Consider the following 22,525-nt stretch of genomic DNA (forward strand, 5'->3'; position numbering starts at 1 on the left):
GGCATTGGAACCCGATCTGTCGTTGGTGCCCAATGACATGTATTCCTCCCAGAGTGTGTTTCTTCCATCCAGTGAAGATCTCTTGGGAGTCATGGCCCATGAATAGGTGTCCGAGGATAGTTCTGATCTTGTGTCAACCTCATTAAAAAAATGAAACAGGGATCATGGGGCATAGTTCCTTGTATTTTTTCAAGCTCGTTAAAAAATGAAACAAGGGTTATGAGGATAGTTCTTTTACCGTGTCAACCTCATTAAAAAATGAAACAACTCCCTTTTCCAAATTGAGTCTTTGATTAAGATCTCGTAATATCTGAATCGAGTCTTTCCAAGATCTCGAAAGTGAACCTTCATTCCATCCTCCTCGTCAAATGCAATGAAGCTTGGGGGGCATGTACCTTGATTTACATCATTATGCTGGGGGCATGCGAACTTATAACAAGCAAAGTTTTTCATTTCAAGGTTGTGTAAACATGAAACCGAATCCAAGTGGAGTTCTCCATGGTTCAAGCTTGTGTAAAAATGAACCAATACCCAATTTACATCTCGTGATTGCCATTTTTATCCACTACATTCTGCTAGATGAGCCTTGGTTGTTTCATTCCACTGCCACCATCTCTTTGGCCGATCATATGCTTTCACCTGGTTGTTTTTCCTTTCTTGAGGGACCACAATGATGAGTGGTTTTATTAGCCAGCCTCTTGACCATTACATGTTTTGAGCAGTGCCACCATTGCCGGAACCAGTTGGTACCCTTTATACCACTCATTCCTCTAGGACGAGTCACCTTTAAGCTCTTTTCTGACTCGTAAAAGATGAAAAGGTTGCTGAGTATTTTTCCCTTTTTAACTCGTTAAATTGAATAAAAAGGCGGTCCACTTTCAACTCTTTTCCAACTATATAAATGCGAAAAGATGGTTAGGCTTTTGTCGTTTCAAGTTTGATTTTTGGTTATGAAACGTTGTGTCTCTGATCACTTTTTTACATTTTTGGGTCAGGAACATTAATTATGAAAAGTACTCCTTGGTCGTAATGGTCAAGCGGTTCTCTTGAGTATTGTTTTCTACTTTTTCTGGCTCAAGGGACACAAATTTATGAAAAAGGACCCCCCTGGAGTTTTCTTTTCCATGTCTTTTTCAAACTCTCTAAACATGAAAAAGACTTCAAGTTTTACCTATGTCGAACTTGTTAAACCCTGATGACATTGGACTTGTCACCATGACAAGACTCAAGCTTCTCCTCCCTAAGGCTCGTTAAACTATCACTAGGTTGGATTTGTCCGAAGGTTGGACTTATATCACAAGCATATGTTATCCCCTTCAAGCTTGTTTTTCAAAAATAATTGGGGTACTCGCCAGCAATGATGGGGGAAAATTTGGAAGTCATCATTGGTTACCTATGGCAACTAGTCACTCTTGAACATCGACACTTTTGCTTCTTGTTGGGTTGGGATATCCTCACATCGTCATTAGCCTTCCGAGGTTTTGGGTTGCCATTTTGCATCATTCCATCTGATCCATGTTGTCTTTGTTAGACCTCCGATCCCTTGGTACAAAAATGCTGCCACATTCCAGAGTCGTGTCGCCGATATGTTCAAGAGTATAATTCTTCTGCAGTTCACACCCTTACCTCCTCCTCTGATGCTTTATTTCACCATCTACCACTTGTTCCTTATCTCGCGTCGTTGAGAGGGGGAACATTATGGTCCTCTTGTGACGAATCGCCTCCTGTCAACACCAACTCATTATCCAGGAGGTTGATCTAGAGATCCCTTTCGATACCTTGGAGCTTGCATGCCTTAATGGCAAGTTCTTCGCACTTGATGACGAACTCTCATCATTGGTCTTTGATTGGGTGATTCCATGAGTGTTCAACTTCAGATCATATTTCACACTTAGTGAATTGTACTAGCAATACCTAGAGAACCATTGACATTATTGGTGGTCTCTCTCGCGCTTGTTAACAGTTTCCATCATTGACCGGTAATTAAGCAACTTTCTATCATGCTCGACTTCAGCACATCTATTCGCATGCTAGAACTTATACTATGATCGGTTAGGGTTTCAAGACCCCAGAATAAGATTACATATGTTTAGGTTGCGTGGATTGGTTTTTGATTACATACATGACTCTTTGATTGGATGGCTGTGACCATACCTGAGTCTTCACGGATGGTTGCGACCATACCTTTATCATTATATATGGTCTTATCAACTGGGTGGCTGCGTCCATACCATAGACCACATTTCATATGTCTTTTGGATGGATGTGCCCATGCCTAGAATACATGTATTTCACTATCAGAGATATCAGTTGTACTTGCGCCTATAGGTTCTTTGTGGTGGTGTTCTAGTTCGGTTATGATTTTGTAAAGCATTTCACCCCTCCCACTCTCTCAGGCTTCATGCTTTAGGGGGCATCTGTTACACAGTAATTTGTCACTGACCTCATCTCAGTCCCTCCGTTGTGTCATACATCAAATAAACATGTCCATATCTTCCCACTCGTTCAAGAACATTAAGCAAGTGCTCTCTAATGCTGAAGATTGACCCTTTTTTCCTAAGTTTCTGCATCGTCGCAAGTAAACCCTTAAAATGTGCAATGGTTCCCTCTCATGAACTGTATCGTTGCGACATCGTCACAGGTGGACACTTGTTTCCTGCGGCGGTCAAAATCTAGGGCTCGACGCAAGTATTCTAGATGTTTATTGCGACGATTGGTCCGAACACATTGCTCCCTTGCGATGTCATCGCTAAGCCCTAGTTCATGACCTGCGATGATCCAGATTAGGTGAATTAGTTCAAACAGTTGACCTTTTGGATGATTCTAGAGCTGGTTGTTGGGTCATATTGGTTCACCTTTCCTCTTCTGGGATGGTAGTTCTGCATTTTACGAAACCTCCCTTGAGGATAAGCTCCCTCTCCCTCATTTCATGGAGGCTCCTCCTCCTATAAAAGCACTCACCATTGCTATGATCAGCTAGTTCCTAGTTACAGGTTGCTAGTTGGATTGAAGTAGATTAGATAGCTTTGGTGTGAGTTTGACAAGTGTGGAATTGTTGATAGTTTGGTAAGAGAGTTTGGAATGCCTTAATCTTGCATTAGAGTTTGTGAGTGAGAGAGAGATATTACCCATTTGGGATACCCATTTTTGAGAGTGAATGCTTGAAGGAACATACCGACTGGACCCTCTGAGAAGGCTTGTGACATCAAGGCTTGGTTGTAAGCTTTGCTCTTGATTTATTTTAATACAATCAATAATGATTTCCTATATCTTGTATACAATTTACTTGATAGCTTATGATTCCTTGACTTTATAAGTAAATAGATCATTGTTGTTCTTGGTTATGTGCTTTGTTGTTTTCATGTGTTGTTTCAGGTCGATTGCTCATTAAGGAGAAGGAAATGGAAGCTAGAGTGACACAAAGAAAGCTTCACCAAACACCGGTCTTGAGGTAGGCCTCCAATGATGACTATTTAAGGAAATTGATTGTTGTTTTGTTTTGCTGTGACTAGACCCACTCTAGGGCTAGAGGGGTTTCCTCTTTCTGCAGAGGGAACACTTTCCTACTTCACAATTTCGAATCCAAGCAGAGTTCTCCATGGTTCAAGCTTGTGTAAAAATGAACCCATACCTGATTGACATCTCATGATTGTCGTTTTTATCCCCTACATTCTGCTAGATGAGCCTTGGTTGTTTCATTCCATCACCACCATCTCTTTGGCCGATCATATGCTTTCACCTGGTTGTTTTTACTTTCGTGAGGGACCACAACAATGAGTGGTTTTATTAGCTAGCTTCTTGACCATTACATGTTTTGAGCAGTTCCACCATTGCCGGAACTAGTTTCTACCCTTTATACCACTCGTTCCTCTAGGATGAGTCACCCTTAAGCTCTTTTCTGACTCATAAAAGATGAAAAGATTGCCGAGTATTTTTCCCTTTTTAACTCGTTAAACAGAATAAAAAGGCGGTCCACTTTCAGCTCTTTTTCGACCGTATAAATGTGAAAAGATGGCTGGCTTTTTTCGTTTCAAGTTTGATTTTCAGTTATGAAACGTTGTGTCTTTGATCGCTTTTTTACATTTTCGGGTCACGAACATTATTTACGAAAGGTACTCCTTGGTCGTAATGGTCAAGTGGTTCTCTCGAGTATTGTTTTCTACTCTTTCGGGCTCGAGGGACACAACTTTACGAAAAGGAGTCTTGAGGAAAGTTCTAATATTGTGTCGATCTCATTTAAAAAATGTCATCTGTTACACAGTAATTTGTCACTGACCTCATCTCAGTCCCTCCGTTGTGTCATACATCAGATAAACATGTCCATTTCTTCCCACTCATGCAAGAAGATTAAGCAAGTGCTCTCTAATGCTAAAGATTGACCCTTTTTTCCTAAGTTTCTGCATCGTTGCAAGTAAACCCTTAAAATGTGCAACGATTCCCTATCATGAACTATATCATTGCGACATTGTCACCGGTGTACACCTGTTTCCCGTGACAGTTGAAATTTAGGTCTCAGCGCAATTCTTCGAGACGTTTATTGCGATGATTAGTCCAAACACATTTCTCCCTTGCGATGTCATCGCTAAGCCTTAGTTCATGACCTGCAATGATCCAGATTAGGTGAATTAGTTCAAACAGTTAGCCTTCTGGGTGATTCTAGAGCTGGTTGTTGGGTCAGATTGGTTCGGCTTTCCTCCTCTGGGATGGTAGTTCCGAGTTTTACAAAACCTCCCCTAAGGATAAGCTCTCTCTCCCTCATTGTATGGAGGATCCTCCTCCTATAAAAGCACTCACCATTGTTATGATCAGCTAGTTCCTAGTTACAGGTTTCTTGTTGGATTGAAGTAGATTAGATAGCTTTGGTGTGTGTTTGACAAGTGTGGAATTGCTGATAGTTTGGTAAGAGATTATGGAGTTCCTTACCCTTGAATTAGAGTTTGTGAGTGAGAGAGAGAGATTACCCATTTGGGAGACCCATTTTTGAGAGTGAATGCTTGAAGGAACATACCAGATGGACCCTCTGAGAAGTCTTGCGACATCAAGGCTTGGTTGTAAGCTTTTCTCTTGATTTATTTTAATACAATCAATAATGATTTCCTACATCTTGTGTACAATTTACTTGATAGCTTATGATTTCTTGACTTTGTATGTAAATAAACTGTTGTTGTTCTCAGTTACGTGCTCTGTTGTTTTCTTGTGGTGTTTTAGGTCGTTTTCTCATTAAGGAGAAGGAAATGGAAGTTGGAGTGATGCAACGAAAGCTTCACCAAACACCGGTTTTGAGGTAGGCCTCCAACGATGACTATTTAAGGAAATCGATTGTTGTTTTGTTTTTCTATGACTAGATCCGCTCTAGGGCTAGAGGGGTTGCCTCTGTCCATAGAGGGAACACTTTCCTACTTCACAAGGCCCCCTGTCTGAGGTGGGGTTACATGTCATGAAGTTAATGCCCCATTTGGTGAATGGTCCAACAATGACAAGAGGACACAATCATGCAGGTCGTAATGAAGCTTTACGTTCATAGATCTGACATGCATGACAACTTCTCACGGAAATAATGTGATCTTTGAATATGGAAGGCCAAAAGTAACGAGCACGAAGAATTCTCTGTGCGGTAGCAGAACTAGATAAGTTTCCACCACAAGCACTTGAATTGAAATCATTCAAAACTTTCTTGGCTTCCTCATGAATGAGGCACCTTCATAAAATCGTATCGATACCATGATATTAAAGAGTGTTGCCAATGATCAGATAATCTTTGGATTGGTATCAGATACGTCATTGTTGCGAGCGAGAGGTATCAGGCCAGAATGTTTGGGTCTGGAGATAAATCAGTGTATCTCCATACCACGGGTTAGATGACAAAATCAGGAATAGAAACTCATCTAGAATTGATGGTTCTAATGTTTATTCAATTGTATTCGAGGGAAGGTCGCAAAGAAGCTCGGCGAAGACTAGAGATTTCTTTGATTTGGATTGGATGAATTCCAAATCAAATTTCTGCTAAGTGACGATCCATTTTGAGTAATTTTCCCCGAGCAATTGACGTGACAAAATATATGTCATAGGGTTGCAATTAGAAATGACAGTGGTCTTCCGAAACAGGATATAGTGGAAAAATCTCTGTACCGCTTGAACAACAACCAGAGCTAACTTTTCGACATAAGAGTACTTAACTTCTGTATCATTGAGATTCCGACTCAAGTAATGTATCAGATGTTAAATCCCATCTTCCTCTTGGACTAAAACCATTCCAATGGTTGTATATGCAGCTACGAGATACAGGAAGTAGTCATTTTGATAATTCGGGGAATACATTAATGATGCTCTAATCAAGGTATCTTTAAGAGCATCAAAGGAAGCTTGCGCTACCCCATCCCAATGGAAGGGTATCACTTTTTTCAAAAGACGAGTAAATCCTTTAGCCATTTTAACATAATTGACAATGAACCTCCTCAAAAAGTTAGCCTTCCCTTGGAGTCTCTGTAACTGTAATAGATTGGAAAGTGGAGGCAAGTCAAGAATTGCCTAAACCTTAAGTGGGTTGAGTCGAATTCCTTCCTTAGACACTACAAAACCAAGAAAATGACCAGAACCAACACAAAACACACATTTGTGTGGATTGAGACATATTTTTTAGTGTTGGCACCATAAAAGTATAGCTCTCAAATGATGTCGGTGATCGACTGCTTTCATGAATGAGTAGGTAAATCATCAAGGTATAGTTGAACAATATGTTTGATGTCATGGAAGGCATAATTCATTGCCCTCTGAAAAGTTTCCCCTGCATTCTTCAAATGAAAAGGGAGTTTCCTGTAAGCGAATGTTCCCCATGGACAAATAAAAGTAGTTTTAGATTGGTCCTCTGGGCAGATATTGATCTGATTATAGCTGGAAAAACCATCCATGAATGAGAATATTTCACATCTAGCACATTCATCAATAATCTAGTCCATAAAGGGAGTGGGATAATTGTTGTTTAGACAAGCCTGATTAACATCCCTATAATCAATGCACACTTGTATTGTCCCTTGTTTCTTCATGACAAGAACAATATTGGAAACCCAATCAGTAAGAGGAATAGGGTAAATGAAACCAGCATGCAACAATTTTTCAACTTATGTTTTAATGGCAACAGCCTTCTTTGGATGCGCAGGATGGAGGTGTTACTGCAGTGGTTTGACATCAGGATACATTTTGATTTCATGTTCAACTATACTAGAGTCAATTCCTGGAATCTCCTCATATGAACATGCAAATATATCTTGGAATTCATGAAAAAGAGCACGGTAAATATCAAGTTCTGATGGAGAAAAAGATTTTCCAACATGAATGTTTTCTACAATGTTAGGTTTGGTTGAAATATGGATAGAAATCATTTCTTCGATATATGACAGGTTTCTCTTAGAATCTATTGTATCTATGAAAACAAAATTCGAAAGGAAATCAACAACTGAAGGGTGATTAAGTTCATTTGAATAATCTTTTATGTAATCTAGAAGATGGGAATGAGGATGATAATATTCCCATGGTTCTTCTTCTGTCATCATTGATTGGATGATTCCTTCATCAGTAGAAAATATACATGAAAAAGGATCGAAGGAAGTACCATATTCTAATGAACGATCTACCCATACAATTGGTGAACATGGATTTGGGTTCATTGCAGAAGCCAAAATGATTGATTGCTATGTAAGCTCAATTGGGCTTAGTGGCATGATTTCATTATTACTATCAACTTCAGAACTATTGGTAATCTTCCTTAAGTGAGATGAAGTGGAAGATATCATGTTGCAAGTCTCAACTTTTGCCACTTCCAACAAGTTTGATGGTGACGGTAGTGAAAAGGTACCCATTAGGGAAGGATCCTTGAAGAGACCTACACCAATGTTTTGAAGAGATAGCAGGGGTCTGTGTAGTAACAGAATGCTTCTGTAGCCTGTGAACTAGAAGTGAAGAAGGTGAGTTGGTCGATAACTGTGATTCCACCCTTATGAGGGAATGAAATCTTACAAAACTAAGTTGAAACCCTAGCATCCATAGCATAAACCCATGGTCTTCCTAGCAAAAATTTGTAGTCAAGGGGTCCATCAACTACCTCAACTTCAACAGTTATTAGTTTTGCTCCTAGTTTGATTTGCAAATTACTCAATATTCCATAAGGCATATATGTGTGACCATCAAAAGCTTTTAATGTTGTTGGTGACTGTGACAAAGGCAGTGAGCCAAGTGTTTTCCAGCAATTCATAGACATAATACAAGTAGATTCCCCCTCTTCAATAATGGCTCGGTGAATACCTTTACTGAAGGCATTTACTTGAATCACGAATGCTAATTTCACTGGTAACTGTGGCATATAAGTTGCATGGTCGAAAAGCACAAGATTGGAATCATTTGGATCGATTCCACCAATTGCTGACAACAAAGCCTGCTTTTGGGAGGGACAATTTTGAAGCACCTCAAGCATCGACATAGCAGAAGATGACTAAGACAAATCTTCTACTATGTTATAATTCTATGGAGCTCGAGATCTAGATTTAAATTTCGATTTATCTACAAATCCCTTAGGTGGTTTTATTGTTAACTCTGGTGCAACAGGTGGTGGTATAAGATCAAACCAAGACGAAGTTGAAGAGTTAGGTTGATCAGCCTAGTTATTTGATGATGACGGTTGATTTCCATAATATTTACTTCATGTTGAGACCAAAACTTCAATTTTAGGCTTAGAGGCGGATAGCATAAGCACTTGGGAAGTGGAAGCCTAGTCTGCAACAACCATATTAGTCTTCGGTTTTGGAAAAGGACCAGTCAATACCGAGGATGTATTAGAAGTATCTAGAGGCTTTGAGAATTTAGAGCGATGAGGACAATCTTGCGTAAAATTCTCATCGTTACAGATCAAACATGGGTAACGAGGTTTCCTAGCCAAAGGAGAGGAATCAGATGATTTCTCTTGAGGGGAATTGTTTTGTTTCTTCTTTTTTTTACCCTTATTCTTGCTTCTTGGTTTATTTTCATTCTTGCCTTTGTCAAATGACATGAATTAATTTCGGAAGCAAGAATGTTATCAGGTGCATTTGTAGTTTGACTAGAAATGGAAAATGTTTGACCACATGGTCTACCAGCCGCTAGTGTGCTCGAAGAACCAATCACACCATCACCGGCATGACAGTCCTTACTAGATGGTGGACAAGGAACAACGAAAGATGGTCAGTGTGCGTTCGTGATCTTATCATAGAGCATGCTAGACTATGTATAAATCAAGTCCAAATATTGGGCATGAGAAATTACTTGCTCTTCAGTGACAATTCCACCTTTTGCCACATCCTTAGTGATAGATGGCAGCAAGGATTTTATAAACCACTCAGCCAAATGCTAATCAGGAACATAAGTTTCAGCCATTTGATGACGACGATGCCACTAATGAATATGATTAGAGATATGAGTAAAAATAGTCTATTTAAAGTTGGTTAATAGTTCCGTTTCAGTTTCATATCATATGGGTAACTGGAAGTGGGTTAAAAATGTGGTAGCTAAGGTAGTGAAGTTATCAAAATAAGCTCATGGTAACTCAATGTACCACTTCGTAGCTAGACCAGTAAGAGTTCTGTGGAAAAGACCTAGTCTAACTTAATCATCATTCAAGGAGGTTGATGAACACCATAAATGAAAACTCATGACATGGTTGGATGGGTCTTCTCTAGGATTTCCATTGAATTTTGGAATATCGAAAGGTAATTTATGAGGAATCTCCAGCCACCAAAGTGCATAAAGAATTGGGTCATTGGTGAGGAGCTTTAGATCTAGTAATTCAAGTGTCGTAACGAAAGGAAACTGTCTATTGAAGTTAGGTTGAGCATATCCAGGGTAAGATGGGATTTCCTGGGCAATAGGCCTTTGTATACCAGCATAAGGCATCTGCTGCTGGTATCCTTGATAAGGGTAAGTTTTTGAGCAGATTCAGCGTAAGATTGTTGTTGAGCACTAGGATACATTTTCTGTTGTCCAAACTCAGCATAGGCTTACTGACCAAGACCTAGATAAACTTGTTGCTAACCAAACCCAGTATAGGCTTGTTGACCAAGTCCAGGATGAGTTTGGTATTGTTGGAATTGTTGTTGTTAATATTGGGGCTGCTAAGGCTGTTGAAGCAACTATTGTTGTTGTTGATATGACATTTGTTGATTTAAAGATTGTTTCCCACCAATGTAAGCTTGACCAAGTTGTGAATACACTAAACCAGTTAAGTCTGAGTCATTCCAGTAAAAGGTAAACTAACGTGAGGTTGCTGGACTTTGGGCAAAAGTGGTTGTTGTAAAACTTCTTGAGAAGGTTGAATATATACGCCTGAAACTTGGGGTTCTAAGGTTGAAGGGCTAGCCTACACAGGTTGAGATACAACAATTTGAGCTTGTGATTGCGGTAAATCTGTAACAACAGATGTTGTAGGTATGGATGAGATAGATTGCGTAGGTTGTGATGGATACACAAGCCTAGGTTGAATGGGTATTTTTGGCTGCCATTGATAGACAGTTATTCCAGGATGACCTAAAGATGACGGCATACCGACATATGGTTTCCCCCCAGCAAATGGAGGATAAGGAGAATGTGCATATTGTTCTCCGTATGGGGGTAGTCTAGTGGAAAGCGAATGCATAGGATGGTAACCATATGAACTAGCTTGATATGAACTTGATGGGTCCAGCTGTTCAATATCCGTTAATGAAGAACTAGATAAAATTCTAGCAAAGGACATTGGTGAAGACCAAGGGCCAGATGCAAAACCTGAGTGGGCTCTTGATAAAGATTGGTAACTTGATGGGACAGACGAAACACCATACAAGTGTGACTCAGGTGTCATAGTAAACATCGAGGAGGTTGGACAAAAGATCTCCCATAGCCGTAACAGATGGTACGGTCTGGGATGTTGACTCTGCCATAGTAAAATCTCCAAATAAATTTCCTAACGAATCAACGGGTGTCTGAAAGTAATCAAGATCAAAAGAAGCAATAAATTGAGGAGTATAAGGATATAGATAAATTCCAGTTCCAAAATGGAATGGAGTTCTGGGTGATTCTACCTCAGGTTCCTCTTCTATTGAAATCAATCTAGGTAGAAGGATTTAACCATCAGGTCCGTAGTAGATTTTTGGTATTGGTTGCTTAGGTAAAGAGGAAGTCTCCACAGTTACGGATTTCTGAGGATGTATTAGTTGATATTCTTCTGGTAAGGTAACAACATCTGATTTTTCAACCTTAAGGTCCAAATGCTCTGGTAAAAGAACAAGTTTAGGTTGGGTTTCTTGAACAACTTCTTATTGAATAGTGATAGGTTCAGGATTAAGTTATGGTTGAATAGATTCAGGTTCAGAAGTAATTTCTTGTTGAACAACTTCAGGTTGAGAATAAACTTGTTGTTGAACAACTTGGGTTACCGTTTCACTAGATTCAGTTCTACTTTCCTAAGGTAATTGTGGAGATTCCACTTCAGTAACAGATGTACCAATAATTGTAGGAGTAATTGGGGTCATAGTACTTACCGGTGTAGGTGTTTCTGTTAATTCATATGAAGAACTAGAAGTTTGTGAAGTACTGGATCTAGTTAAATGAAATCACTTCGACTGGATGGGTGTAGCCTCGGGCTGTAAAGGTGGTTTACTCGCTGCTCTTTGCGAACGATGAGGTAAGGGTTGATTTTACTCCATGATTGATGATTGATTTTATTACAAAAAGAAATGAACAAAAAGGGGTAAGCCAAGCAAAAAGGTTTACCAAGCAACTGTGAACTGCAGAATACCTCTCAGTGAACCGAGAAGTACGGGCAGACAATCTTCCCAAATGCTATGTTCGGTGTATCATAGTTTACAAGGCGGCTGACTTGGTTACCTAAGGATGGATAGCAACCTAGTGTTGTCCTCCCATATATACCCAAAAGTATGTGGAGGCCTAATCCATATTAGCGCTTTCTAATGCGAAACCGCATAGTGAGAGCATTCCTTTATACTTTATGTACTGTAACACCGCCCTATATACCCAAAGGTACGTGGATGAGCTAAGATATACTCATGTACGTGGAATGAGGTATCACACTTGGAATGTATCACAGGAAAGTTAGCAAAAACTTCTATGTTTTATGACGCTCAAACACGTCTCTAGCCTAGAACGTCTAAGTGTTTGGCGTTAGGTGACAATGTTCCATTAGGTTAATTGATGTTCATTTTAAGTTGATCTTGATTAAGAATTTTCCTTTCAAGGTTAACCACGTGATGTATCTAAAATTCCTAGAATGCAACTAATATGATAAGCATTCTTTCCATTCAATTTGAATAATGAAAACCTTAGCTAGTAGGGAAAGAGCAATTAGATTCTTTTAATCAAAGAACAAAGAACACATCTAATGCAATTTCCCTAAACTATTCCTATGAGCACACACAAACTCTTTTAATGCACAATGAAATTTTTCTTTTCAATTCCCTTAATGTTGTGATGAACAAAAGGAAACTAATGCACATACAATCAATCAATCTTTTGGAAAGAACGAAGACTTTACGACAATTCCTTTTCGAAAGAAATGAATAGTTTTACAACACTTTCTTTTGAACAAAGATTAATTGACTATAAACTAACTTTGAAAATGAATTAATAGTGATAAAGAAATCATTTAAGAAAAACTAAACAATCAAGGCCAAAGTAGGGCTAGCAAAGGAAACACAAATTGATTTCAGAGACATAACAATCATTGATCATTCAACAAGCAGAAACAGAACGAAATTTGGGAAAAATCAAGTCAAGGGAGGGATTTTTTACCTATAGAGGATCAACGTAGCCTTGAGTGGGAGACAGTGCACTTCGTAGCACTGTCCTCAAGCGAGGGGTGCTTTGCAGCTCTCTGTCTCTTGACCAGACCTGCGTTGGTGCCAGAGAGGCCATCCTAGGGGCTTGCAAGCACAATTTTTACCAAAAAACACTTCAAAAAAGGCTGAAACAAGATCAATGGAAGTAAGAAAAGTCTACTGGGGTGTACTAGGATGAAGGTAAACTAGCCGGAATGATGATTGCTCCGCAATGTAGTCACCAATTTTTTATGTGAAATTTTTCATCTATGGATAAAAACAATTTCCCTAGGTGGGTAGCTACACCTAGAACAATAGATTTAAAGCGCTTAACCTTTTTCTATAGAAGATAAATAAGGAAAGGGACCTACTTGTTATCTTTCGTTTTCCTTTTATCTCCTTTGTATGGCTCCCATCGCTCCTTATCGAACTTAATCTGTTCGACAAGTACTTGCAATGATAAATAAAGGACAAAAACAAATCAAAGCAAGAGATCTATCTACTATAAGAAAATGGAATCAAAAGAATTTACACATACAATCATCATACATAAAGAAAAGAATATGGGAAAAGGTGTAAAAATCTTTATTAAGTAGAAGGAAGAATTACAACCATGAAGTCCGATCCATTGTCACTCTCCTAGCTTGGGTTCCAACCAACATCACATCAAAAGCACAACACCTGGCAGCATAACAATATTTGATTACAATCTCAAACCTCACACCAACAATATCTCCTTACAAATTCTCAAAGTCCAGCCCCTGATCACTTATATGAGTGCTCAATCTATAGGAAAATTATGGTGATTTGGTCATAAATGAGGGTATTGAATGGCCTTCCAAACACAGAGTTAGTTTCCATGGAGGAAGGGATGAGAGGATAGGAGGTTACTTAACTCACTCGCTATCCAATTTTGAGCTTATAGGAGATGATAAGTGTGGGAATCTTCTAGATGGCTCTAGAAGATAAGAATATTCCCAGAACCGTATGATGATTTCACTCAATCTCGTCCAACACAGGTCAAAGTGGGCCTAAGTGCTCTGGAAAGCACCCTGACATGGGCCTACCTGCACTGAAGTGCACTTACCCCTGGTTAAGGTTGCGCTGGTCCCTCAAGGAGGAATTTATGGAGGGCTTCAGGCCAAGAAACTGTTAGGGAAGGAGGCATTCAAAGTGATGACTTGTCTAGGGCATGTAGCAACTAAATTAAGGTTCAATGATCCCTAAAAGTATTGATCTGAATGATGGGAGTGATGTGCCCAAATGGATCTATAACAATATTGTCTTTCCTTTGTCTTTGTGAGACCCTACATGAGGATGCCCTATTGGCTCCAAAAGGAATGTGGCAAAATAGAAAAGGATTTTGTGACACTACAACATTTGGATAACTCTCTATCCTTCTTCCTTTTCTTGGTTACATCTTGATGCAGAAGCATCTAGACTTAGCCAGCAATGTGATTTTTTGTTCACATGTTATGGCTAAATGAGTTGAATTTCATTGACCTAGGTGGTCAAAAGTCAATTTTGGTAGAGAGGGTTGTATCTCTCGAAAATGATCTTTACTTCATTATTGTAATAATTAGAAAATTGTCTTATTTTAGACTAAGGGGTAGGCTGCGAGCATAGGTGTGTAATAGAGCTTAAAAATAGAGATTTGATTGTTAGATTGATTAAAATAGAGATCGAGTTGTTAGTGAAGTTAGAATAGGGTTTGACTCATAAAAGAGAAGAAAATGTAATGGAAAAGTATTAGCTTATCTGATTGAGAATTGAGTGAGAGGCAAGAGTTTCAGTGATAGATAGGGTTTTGAGATTGAGACAAAGGTCAGATAAATTGTTGTAATTGAGCTGAGAGGGCCAAGACTCCATAACTTCTATTATATTGAAGAAATTGATTCAGTGTGTATCTGTGTGTTAATCCTGGTGTAGACTCTCGTTTACCTCTGTGTATCCATGTTCTTAACGTAACTGGGCATCTTCTCTGTTTTACACTTTAATGGTGAATCTCAGTATTTATGTGTTTTTTCACTAAATTGTGGTCATTTAATGTTAAAGGGTAACCTTGGAATTAAGCCTTAAACCATTTATTAAACTCTTTATTTAAAGTTTGATTTAATGCACGTGGTTATATTGGAAAAGCAGGTTTTATTAGTGAAGGTTGTTAGCGGGCGAAGGAAAAGTGGTAAGCGGTAATTTGGGGTGGTCACCCAATTCCATTAACCATGTGACACATAGCACTCGAGTGGAGAGAGAAAACCACTTTATCTTGCGGGTAATCCCCATGCAAGTGGCTCACCCGATTTCGCTATCAATCATTGGATCAAGTGCGCTTTGATCAATAGTGGAGGAAGACCGGATTGTTTTGTTGATCAAGGTGAATGATGACTGTTAGATCTGGAGAGAGGAGATCAACGACATAGAGTGATCACGACATTGTTTTGTTGATCGGGTTGAGTGATGACTGTTAGATCTAGAGGGAAGAGATCAACGACGTAGAGTGAAGTTTTTTTTACAAAGGGAATGTCAACATGGGACCGACATGTTTAGTGAAAAAGCGGGACCCTCAGTGTAAAGTAAGCCACATACAGAATCTGCTTGAATGCATCTGATTGGTTATAAAGTAACCAATAGTCTTTTTTAAGACTACCATCTTCTTTTCATCAGCCTCCTGCATCATTTTGGTATCGAAGCCCAGAGATCGAGTTTGACTATAGTAAACATTCCACCGAGGAGAGGAGCTGGCATAGGTCGAGGAAGACCTGAAGCAAATGCAGTTCTGCTGGAAGAGATCCAGAGTTTGCGTACAAGGATGGACACAATGGAGATTACTCAGAGGAGAACACCTGATGAAGGAGTTGACAGTGCTACAGAAGAATCTTCTGAGGATGAAGAAGACGAGGAAAATGAAACTACCAAAGTTATCAAGATGTTGGCTAAAGTAGGTGGAAAACCAAAGGTGGAAATTCCTGTTTTTGAAGGGAGTCTCAATGTAGAAGAGCTAATGGATTAGATCAGTTCATTAGACAAATATTTTGACTATGAGGAGGTTGATGACAAAAGTAAGGTGAAATTTGCAGTTACCAGATTGAAGGGTCATGTATCTATTTGGTGGGATGAACTACAAACATCCAGATCAAGGAAAGGAAAGTCCAAGATCAAGCAATGGGATAAAATGGTGAGTAAAATGAAAGCTAAATTTATGCCAAAATATTATCAGTTAAATCTTTTCAAATAGTTACATAATTTAGGGCAAAAAGGAATGCCTGTTAAAGAATATACAAAAGAGTTTTATATATTGAGTATTAGAGCAGGACATGTAGAGGATGGCATGGAGAAGGTAGCTAGATATATCAATGGCTTAATATATGACATATAGGATGAGATCAACTTACTAAGTCTAAAGACTATTGAAGATGCCTATGAAGCAGGTTTGAAGGCAAAAGAGAAGACGATGAGAAAACAAAATCAGAGGAATAGAGGGAAAAGTTAAGTAAGAAGTAGAGGAACAACCAAACCAAAAGTTCAGCAACATCAAAATGAAGCAGGAAGTTCAAGTAGTAGACCACCATAGAGGGGAGATTTTGATAGAGGAATATTTGCACCTAGAGGAAGAGGTAGAGGAAGAGACATTCAGTGTTACACATGTGGAGAATAGGGACATGGATAATGGGATTGTCCTCATAATAGAAAAACAAGTCAGAGGAATGTGAATGTGGCTAAGGAAAAGCAAGAAAAACCTCAAATTACAGACAAGGAAGAATCCCCTAGAGTAGGAGAATCCCTGTTGTTGAAAAGGGCATTGCTTAAGGCAGAGAAAGAGATGGAGAACCAGCTCAGAGGAAGAGTTTATTCAGAACTACATGCAATTCCAAAGGTAAATGTTGTAAAGTGATAATTGACAGTGGAAGCACTGATAACCTTGTTTCTATAGAAATGTTGGACAAGCTAGGATTAGTGAAGACAGTGCACCCTACTCCTTACAAAGTTTCATGGTTGTAGAAAAGACATCAGATTATTGTGATAGAACAATGCAAGGTAGAGATAGAGATTGGTACTTATAATGATGTGATATTGTGTGATTTAATGCCAATGGATGTATTTCCATGTATTGCTTGGAAGACCTTGGCACTTTTATCAAAGCTATTCATGATGGGAGGAAAAATACTTATACTCTGGAGAAGGATGTAAATAAACATACACTGCTACCATTGAAGGATGAAGCTGACAAAGGAGCACCTGGAAATAGTTTTATGCTGATGAGTGGAAAGGAGTTGTTGCAAGAGGTTGGAAAAGGTGAAGAAATGCATTTTTTTATCATAGGGATACCTAAGGTAATTCTTACTTCCACAAACTTAGATGATTTACCTAAAGAAATCAAAACTATGTTGAGTGATTTTGCTGATATTATTGTGGATGAGTTGCCAAATTCATTGCCACCAATCAGGAGTATTAGTCATCATATTGATCTAATACCAGGAGCAAGTTTTCCGAACAAAGCAACATACAGATTAACTCCTCAAAAAAATGTATAAGTTGGAAGACAAGTGCAAGAAGTGATGGATAAGGGAGTAATCAGAGAGAGTCTTAGTCCATGTGTTGTACCAACAATACTCGGTCCAAAGAAAGGAGGTGAATGGCGTATGTGTACAGATTCTAGAGCAACAAAAAAGATCACTATCAGGTATAGGTTTCCTTTACCATGCATGTATGATTTGATGGATTGTTTGAGTGGGTCAAAGTATTTTACTAAAATAGATCTGAAGAGTGGATATCATCAAATAAGAATCAGAGAAGGAGATGAATGGAAGACTGCACTTAAAACAAATGGTGGGTTGTATGAGTGGTTAGTGATGCCCTTTGGACTCACTAATGCACCTAGCACATTCATGAGATTGATGAATGAAGTCTTGAAGGAATATGCAGGCAGGTTTTTTATTGTTTATCTTGATGATACTCTAGTTTTTAGTAGAAGTAAAGAAGAAATTCTAGAGCATCTTAAATTTGTTTTAAGAACACTGCAGAGAGAAACTACTGATAAATTTGAAGAAATGTAGTTTCATGAAAGAAGAATTATTTTACTTGGGATTTGTAGTTTCTAAAGAAGGGTTGAAAATGGATCCAGAGAAATTCCAAGCAATTTGGAACTGGCCTATTCCAAGGAATATATTTGAGGTAAGAAGTTTTCATGGTCTTGCAAGTTTTTATAGGAAATTTATCAAAGGATTTAGTCAGATTTGTGCACCAATTCTTGAAAAAATCAAGGAGACTAATCAGCCATTCAAGTGGACAGAAGAAGTAGACAGGAAGTTTAAGTTGCTGAAGAGGAAAATCATAGAGAAACCAATTTTATCTTTACCTGACTTTGAAAAAGTATTTCAAGTTAAAACAGATGCTAGTGGAGTTGCAATTGGAGTATTTTGAGTCAGGAACAAAGACCGGTAGCATACTTCAGTGAGAAATTAAATGAAGCTAAGAAGAAGTATTCTTCTTATGATAAAGAATTTTATGCTATTGTACAAGCCTTTAAAAAATGGAGACATTATTTGCTACCAAAGGAGTTTATATTGTATTCTGACAATCATGCATTACAATTCATAAACGACCAGCCAAAAGTGAACCAGAAAAATGCCAAGTTGGTAGAATTTTTGCAGAGCTTTACTTTTGTGATAAAACACAAAAGTGGTAAGTTGAACAAAGTTGCTAATGCTTTATGCAGGGTAACTTCCATTGTGCAATAATTAGAAGTTGGTGTTGTAGGATTTGAAGAAATGGTTGAAATGTATAAAGATGATGCAGATTTCAAAGATATTTATACAACAGTACAAAATCCAATAGTTCATAACATAAGTTAGTGGTTAGATTATCTTATCCAAGGAGGTTTATTGTTTAAAGGAAAAAAGTTGTGCATTCCCAAATGTTCTCTGAGGGAAAACATAATAAAGGAAAACACAGTGGAGGATTATCTGGTCACTTTGGACAAGACAAAACCTTTGCGCAGGTAAATGCTTTTTAATATTAGCCAAAGATCGAGACTGATGTGAAGATATTTGTTGATAAGTGCAGGATATGTCAGCATGCTAAAGGGAGAAGACAAAATACACGATTGTACCAGCCATTTCCAATACCATACCGACCATGGGATGTAGTTAGAATGGATTTTGTTTTGGGGTTACCTAAAACTCAAAGGGGGAATGATTCCATTTATGTTGTGGTAGATAGATTTTCCAAGAGGGCACATTTCATTACATGTAAGAAGACTAGTGATGCAACACATATTGCTAATCTATTTTTTCAGAAATTGTAAGATTACATGGATTGCATGTAAGTATTGTGTCTGATAGAGATACAAAGTTTGTAGGGAATTTCTAGAGAACTCTTTGGAAGAAACTAGGTTCTAACCTCAGTTTCAGTTCAACATACCATCCTCAAATAGATGGATAGGCCAAAGTAGTAAACACAAGCTTAGGAAACATAATGAGAAGTTTAGTGTATCAAAATCCTAAGCAGTGGAATTTAGCACTAGCTCAGGCTGAGTTTTCTTATAATGACACTCCAAAACGAAGTACTGGAATGAGTCCATTTTAGATTGTTTTTGGGATGAATCCAAGAGGTGTGTATGAGCTCAGAAATTTGGGTAAATAGGAGACAAGAAGTGCAAAAGCTGAAGAGTTTGCAGAGTAGATGCAAAGACTACAAGAAGATGTCAAAGGCAGATTGCAGGAAAGGAGTGGAAAATACAAAGAGAGAGCTGATATGAAAATAAGAGAGAAAGAATTCCAAGTGGGAGATTTAGTGATGGTGTATTTGAGAAAAGAAATATTTCCTACTAAGACCTACAATAAAATAAAAATGAAAAAGATAGGACCATGTAGAATCGTAAGAAAGTTTTCAACTAATGCTTATGAAATTGAATTGCCAGAAGGGATTAGAATATCACTGATATTCAATGTTGCAGATTTGTATCCATAGAAAGAGATAGAGACAAAGCTATAGGAGGAAACTAAAGAAGATGAAGTTCAAAATTTGATCTAGGAAGAACAAATGTCAAAGATAGTTAAGAAAGAGGTGGAAGCTGTTTTGAAGAAAAGAGTATCCAAAAGAACCAGAGGGCAGGTTTATTTTCAATATCTAGTCAAATGGAATGGACAACTAGTGGAGGATGCTAGTTGGTTGACAACAGCAGAGTTGCAGAAGTATGGAGTAAACTCTAAAAGTCAGAGGGATGATTCTTTTCTTCCCCAGGAGTTTGATGCAGGAGCATCTGGACTAAGCCAGCAACGTGATTGTTTGTTCACATGGTGTGGCTAAATTAGTTGGATTTCATTGACCTGAGTGGTTAAAAGTCAATTTTGGTAGAGAGGGTTGGATGTCTCGAAAATGATCTTTACTTCATTATTTTAATAATTATAGAATTGTCTTATTTTAGACTAAGGGGTAAGTTGTTAGCATAGGTGTGTAATAGATCTCAAAAATAGAGATTTGATTGTTCGATTGATTAAAATAGAGATCGAGTTGTTAGTGCAGTTAGAATAGGATTTGACTCATAAAAGAGAACAAAATGTAATGGAAAAGGATTAGTTGAGATGATTGAGAATTGAGTGAGAGGCGAGAGTTTGAGTGATAGATAGGGTTTAGAGATTGAGACAAAGGTCAGATAAATTGTTGTAATTGAGTTGAGAGGGACAAGACACTGTAACTTCTATTATATCGAAGAAATTGATTCAATGTGTATCTGTGTGTTAATCCTGGTGTAGACTCTCGTTTACCTCTATGTATCCACGTTCTGAACGTAACCAGGTATCTTCTTTGTTTTACACTTTAATGGTAAATCTCAGTATTTATGTGTTTTTTCATTAAATCATGGTCATTTAGTGTTAAAGGGTAATCTTGGAATTAAGCGTTAAACCATTTATTAAATGCTTTATTGAAAGTTTGATTTAATGCAAGTGGTTATATCGGAAAAGAGGGTTTTATTAGCGAAAGTGGTTATCAGGTGAATGAAAAGCGATAAGTGGTAATTCAGGGTGGTCACATGATTCCATTAACCAAATGACACGTAACACTCGGGTGGAGAGAGAAAACCACTTTATCGGGCGGGTAATCCCTATGCAAGTGGCTCACCCAATATCGCTATCAACCATTGGATCAAGTGCGCTTTGATCAACGGTGGAGGAAGACAAGATTTTTTTGTTGATTAGGGTGAATGATGACCATTAGATCTGGAGAGAGGAGATCAACAACATAGATTGATCACCGAATTGTTTTGTTGATTGGGGTAAGTGATGACCGTTAGATATGGAGGGAAGAGATCAATGACGTAGAGTGAAGTGATGTTTACAAAGGGAAAGTCAAGGTTGGACTGACGTGTTTAGGGAAAAGGTGGGACCCTCAGTGTAAAGTAAGCCACGTACAAAATCCACTTGAACGCATTTGATTGGTTATAAAGTAATCTATAGTCTGTTTTAAGACTACCACCTTATTTTCATCAGCCTCCTGCGTCATATATTTTATTCGATGATGTTCTGACGAAAAATACAATCCTTGTGTTAAGAAATCGTTATGTCGAACCATGAACTCCATTCTTATTCTCAAAACTTCATGCCTATACGCGTGTTGTTATGTTTTAGTGTTTTCAGGATGATCCAATCAAGTATAGAAGGACAAGGGAAAATCATTAACGAGAAAACGTAAATAAGAGGTCTCTATATGATTCTCTGAAGGAATAACCTCTCTTTCTATAAATAAGTCAAGAAACCTCTTCCATCCATAAATATATAAGTGCCAATGCACAGTCCTATATAAAAAAATGAATAAAGGTGAAAGAAGAGAAAGGATTCCTGCCTAGAGAGGTGAAGCAAGAAACTATGTCAAGGTACTATCTAGGATTGCTGGTACTGGAGAAATGTTTGTGTTCATGAATTTACTACCACGAGGTACTGTTCAGGCATGCTGGCAGTGGAGCAACACTAGAGATGAAATACTATACCCTGAAAATCTAAAGCTCGCAAACTTCATTACCCTATCCTGATTCGAAACATTGTGTCATTGTTGATATTATGTTTATGCTTAACTTATTAAAGGAATGAAGGGGACTGTTTTTATGCATGGGGTAAGCATAGAAGCCATGGTAATCTGAATGATGAATGAATAATTCCAGAAGAACTAGACCCTGCATGAAAGAATTGACTAAGGTAGAGAAGCTGGAGTTCTACCAGTGTGTCGCCAAGTGTTATTGCTATGAGAAAAACCATCCAAATTTTTCCTACACTCGAATTTTGGATCCTACTACATACCTTGTGATTGGTCATTCTATAGTCACCTCTTGGTTAGGTGATGCTTTTGAGCTCCCTTCTTGGATTGAAAGTGTCGAGCGTACTTTCTCACACATGCCTAGTCTGCAACAAGTTCATGAGTGAATTATTTTATTCAAGGTTGAATCAACATAGAATAACACAATCCATTAATACAGTGATTTTGTTATTTCCAATCCATGTCAATAGTTAGTACGCACTCACATCAACAATTTCACTCTTCTAGCTGTGTTTGTACTTCTATTTTGGTGAGTTTTGCAAACTGTTTCTTTCGGGCATCCTTGTTTTTGCGAGTGTCATTTTCATGCTTTTCTCTATATATTTTTCTTTCCTTCACTTTAATTTGTTTCATTTTCATGTTCTTCACTCTCGCATGTGTTT

General features: G+C 38.2%; 1 protein-coding gene across 3 annotated transcripts in view; it reads left to right on the top strand.

The window, feature by feature from the left end:
• Positions 1 to 22,525, top strand: part of LOC149139742 (zerumbone synthase-like) — a 187,180-nt gene that overhangs the window by 9,785 nt on the left and 154,870 nt on the right. Inside the window, exon 1 of one of the 3 annotated variants that reach the window (XM_089448561.1) lies at positions 5,209 to 5,284. The exons of the other annotated variants lie outside the window; for them this stretch is intronic. Coding sequence (XP_089304687.1) covers positions 5,235 to 5,284 — 50 coding nt within the window. The 5' untranslated portion in view covers positions 5,209 to 5,234. Of the gene's footprint in view, positions 1 to 5,208; positions 5,285 to 22,525 lie in introns of those variants that run through there. 3 annotated transcript variants of the gene reach the window in all.

The sequence above is a fragment of the Pinus tabuliformis genome, chromosome X (genome assembly GCF_031772625.1).
Source record: "Pinus tabuliformis cultivar Carrire ecotype Pingquan chromosome X, CPIR1, whole genome shotgun sequence".
NCBI lineage: Eukaryota > Viridiplantae > Streptophyta > Pinopsida > Pinales > Pinaceae > Pinus > Pinus tabuliformis.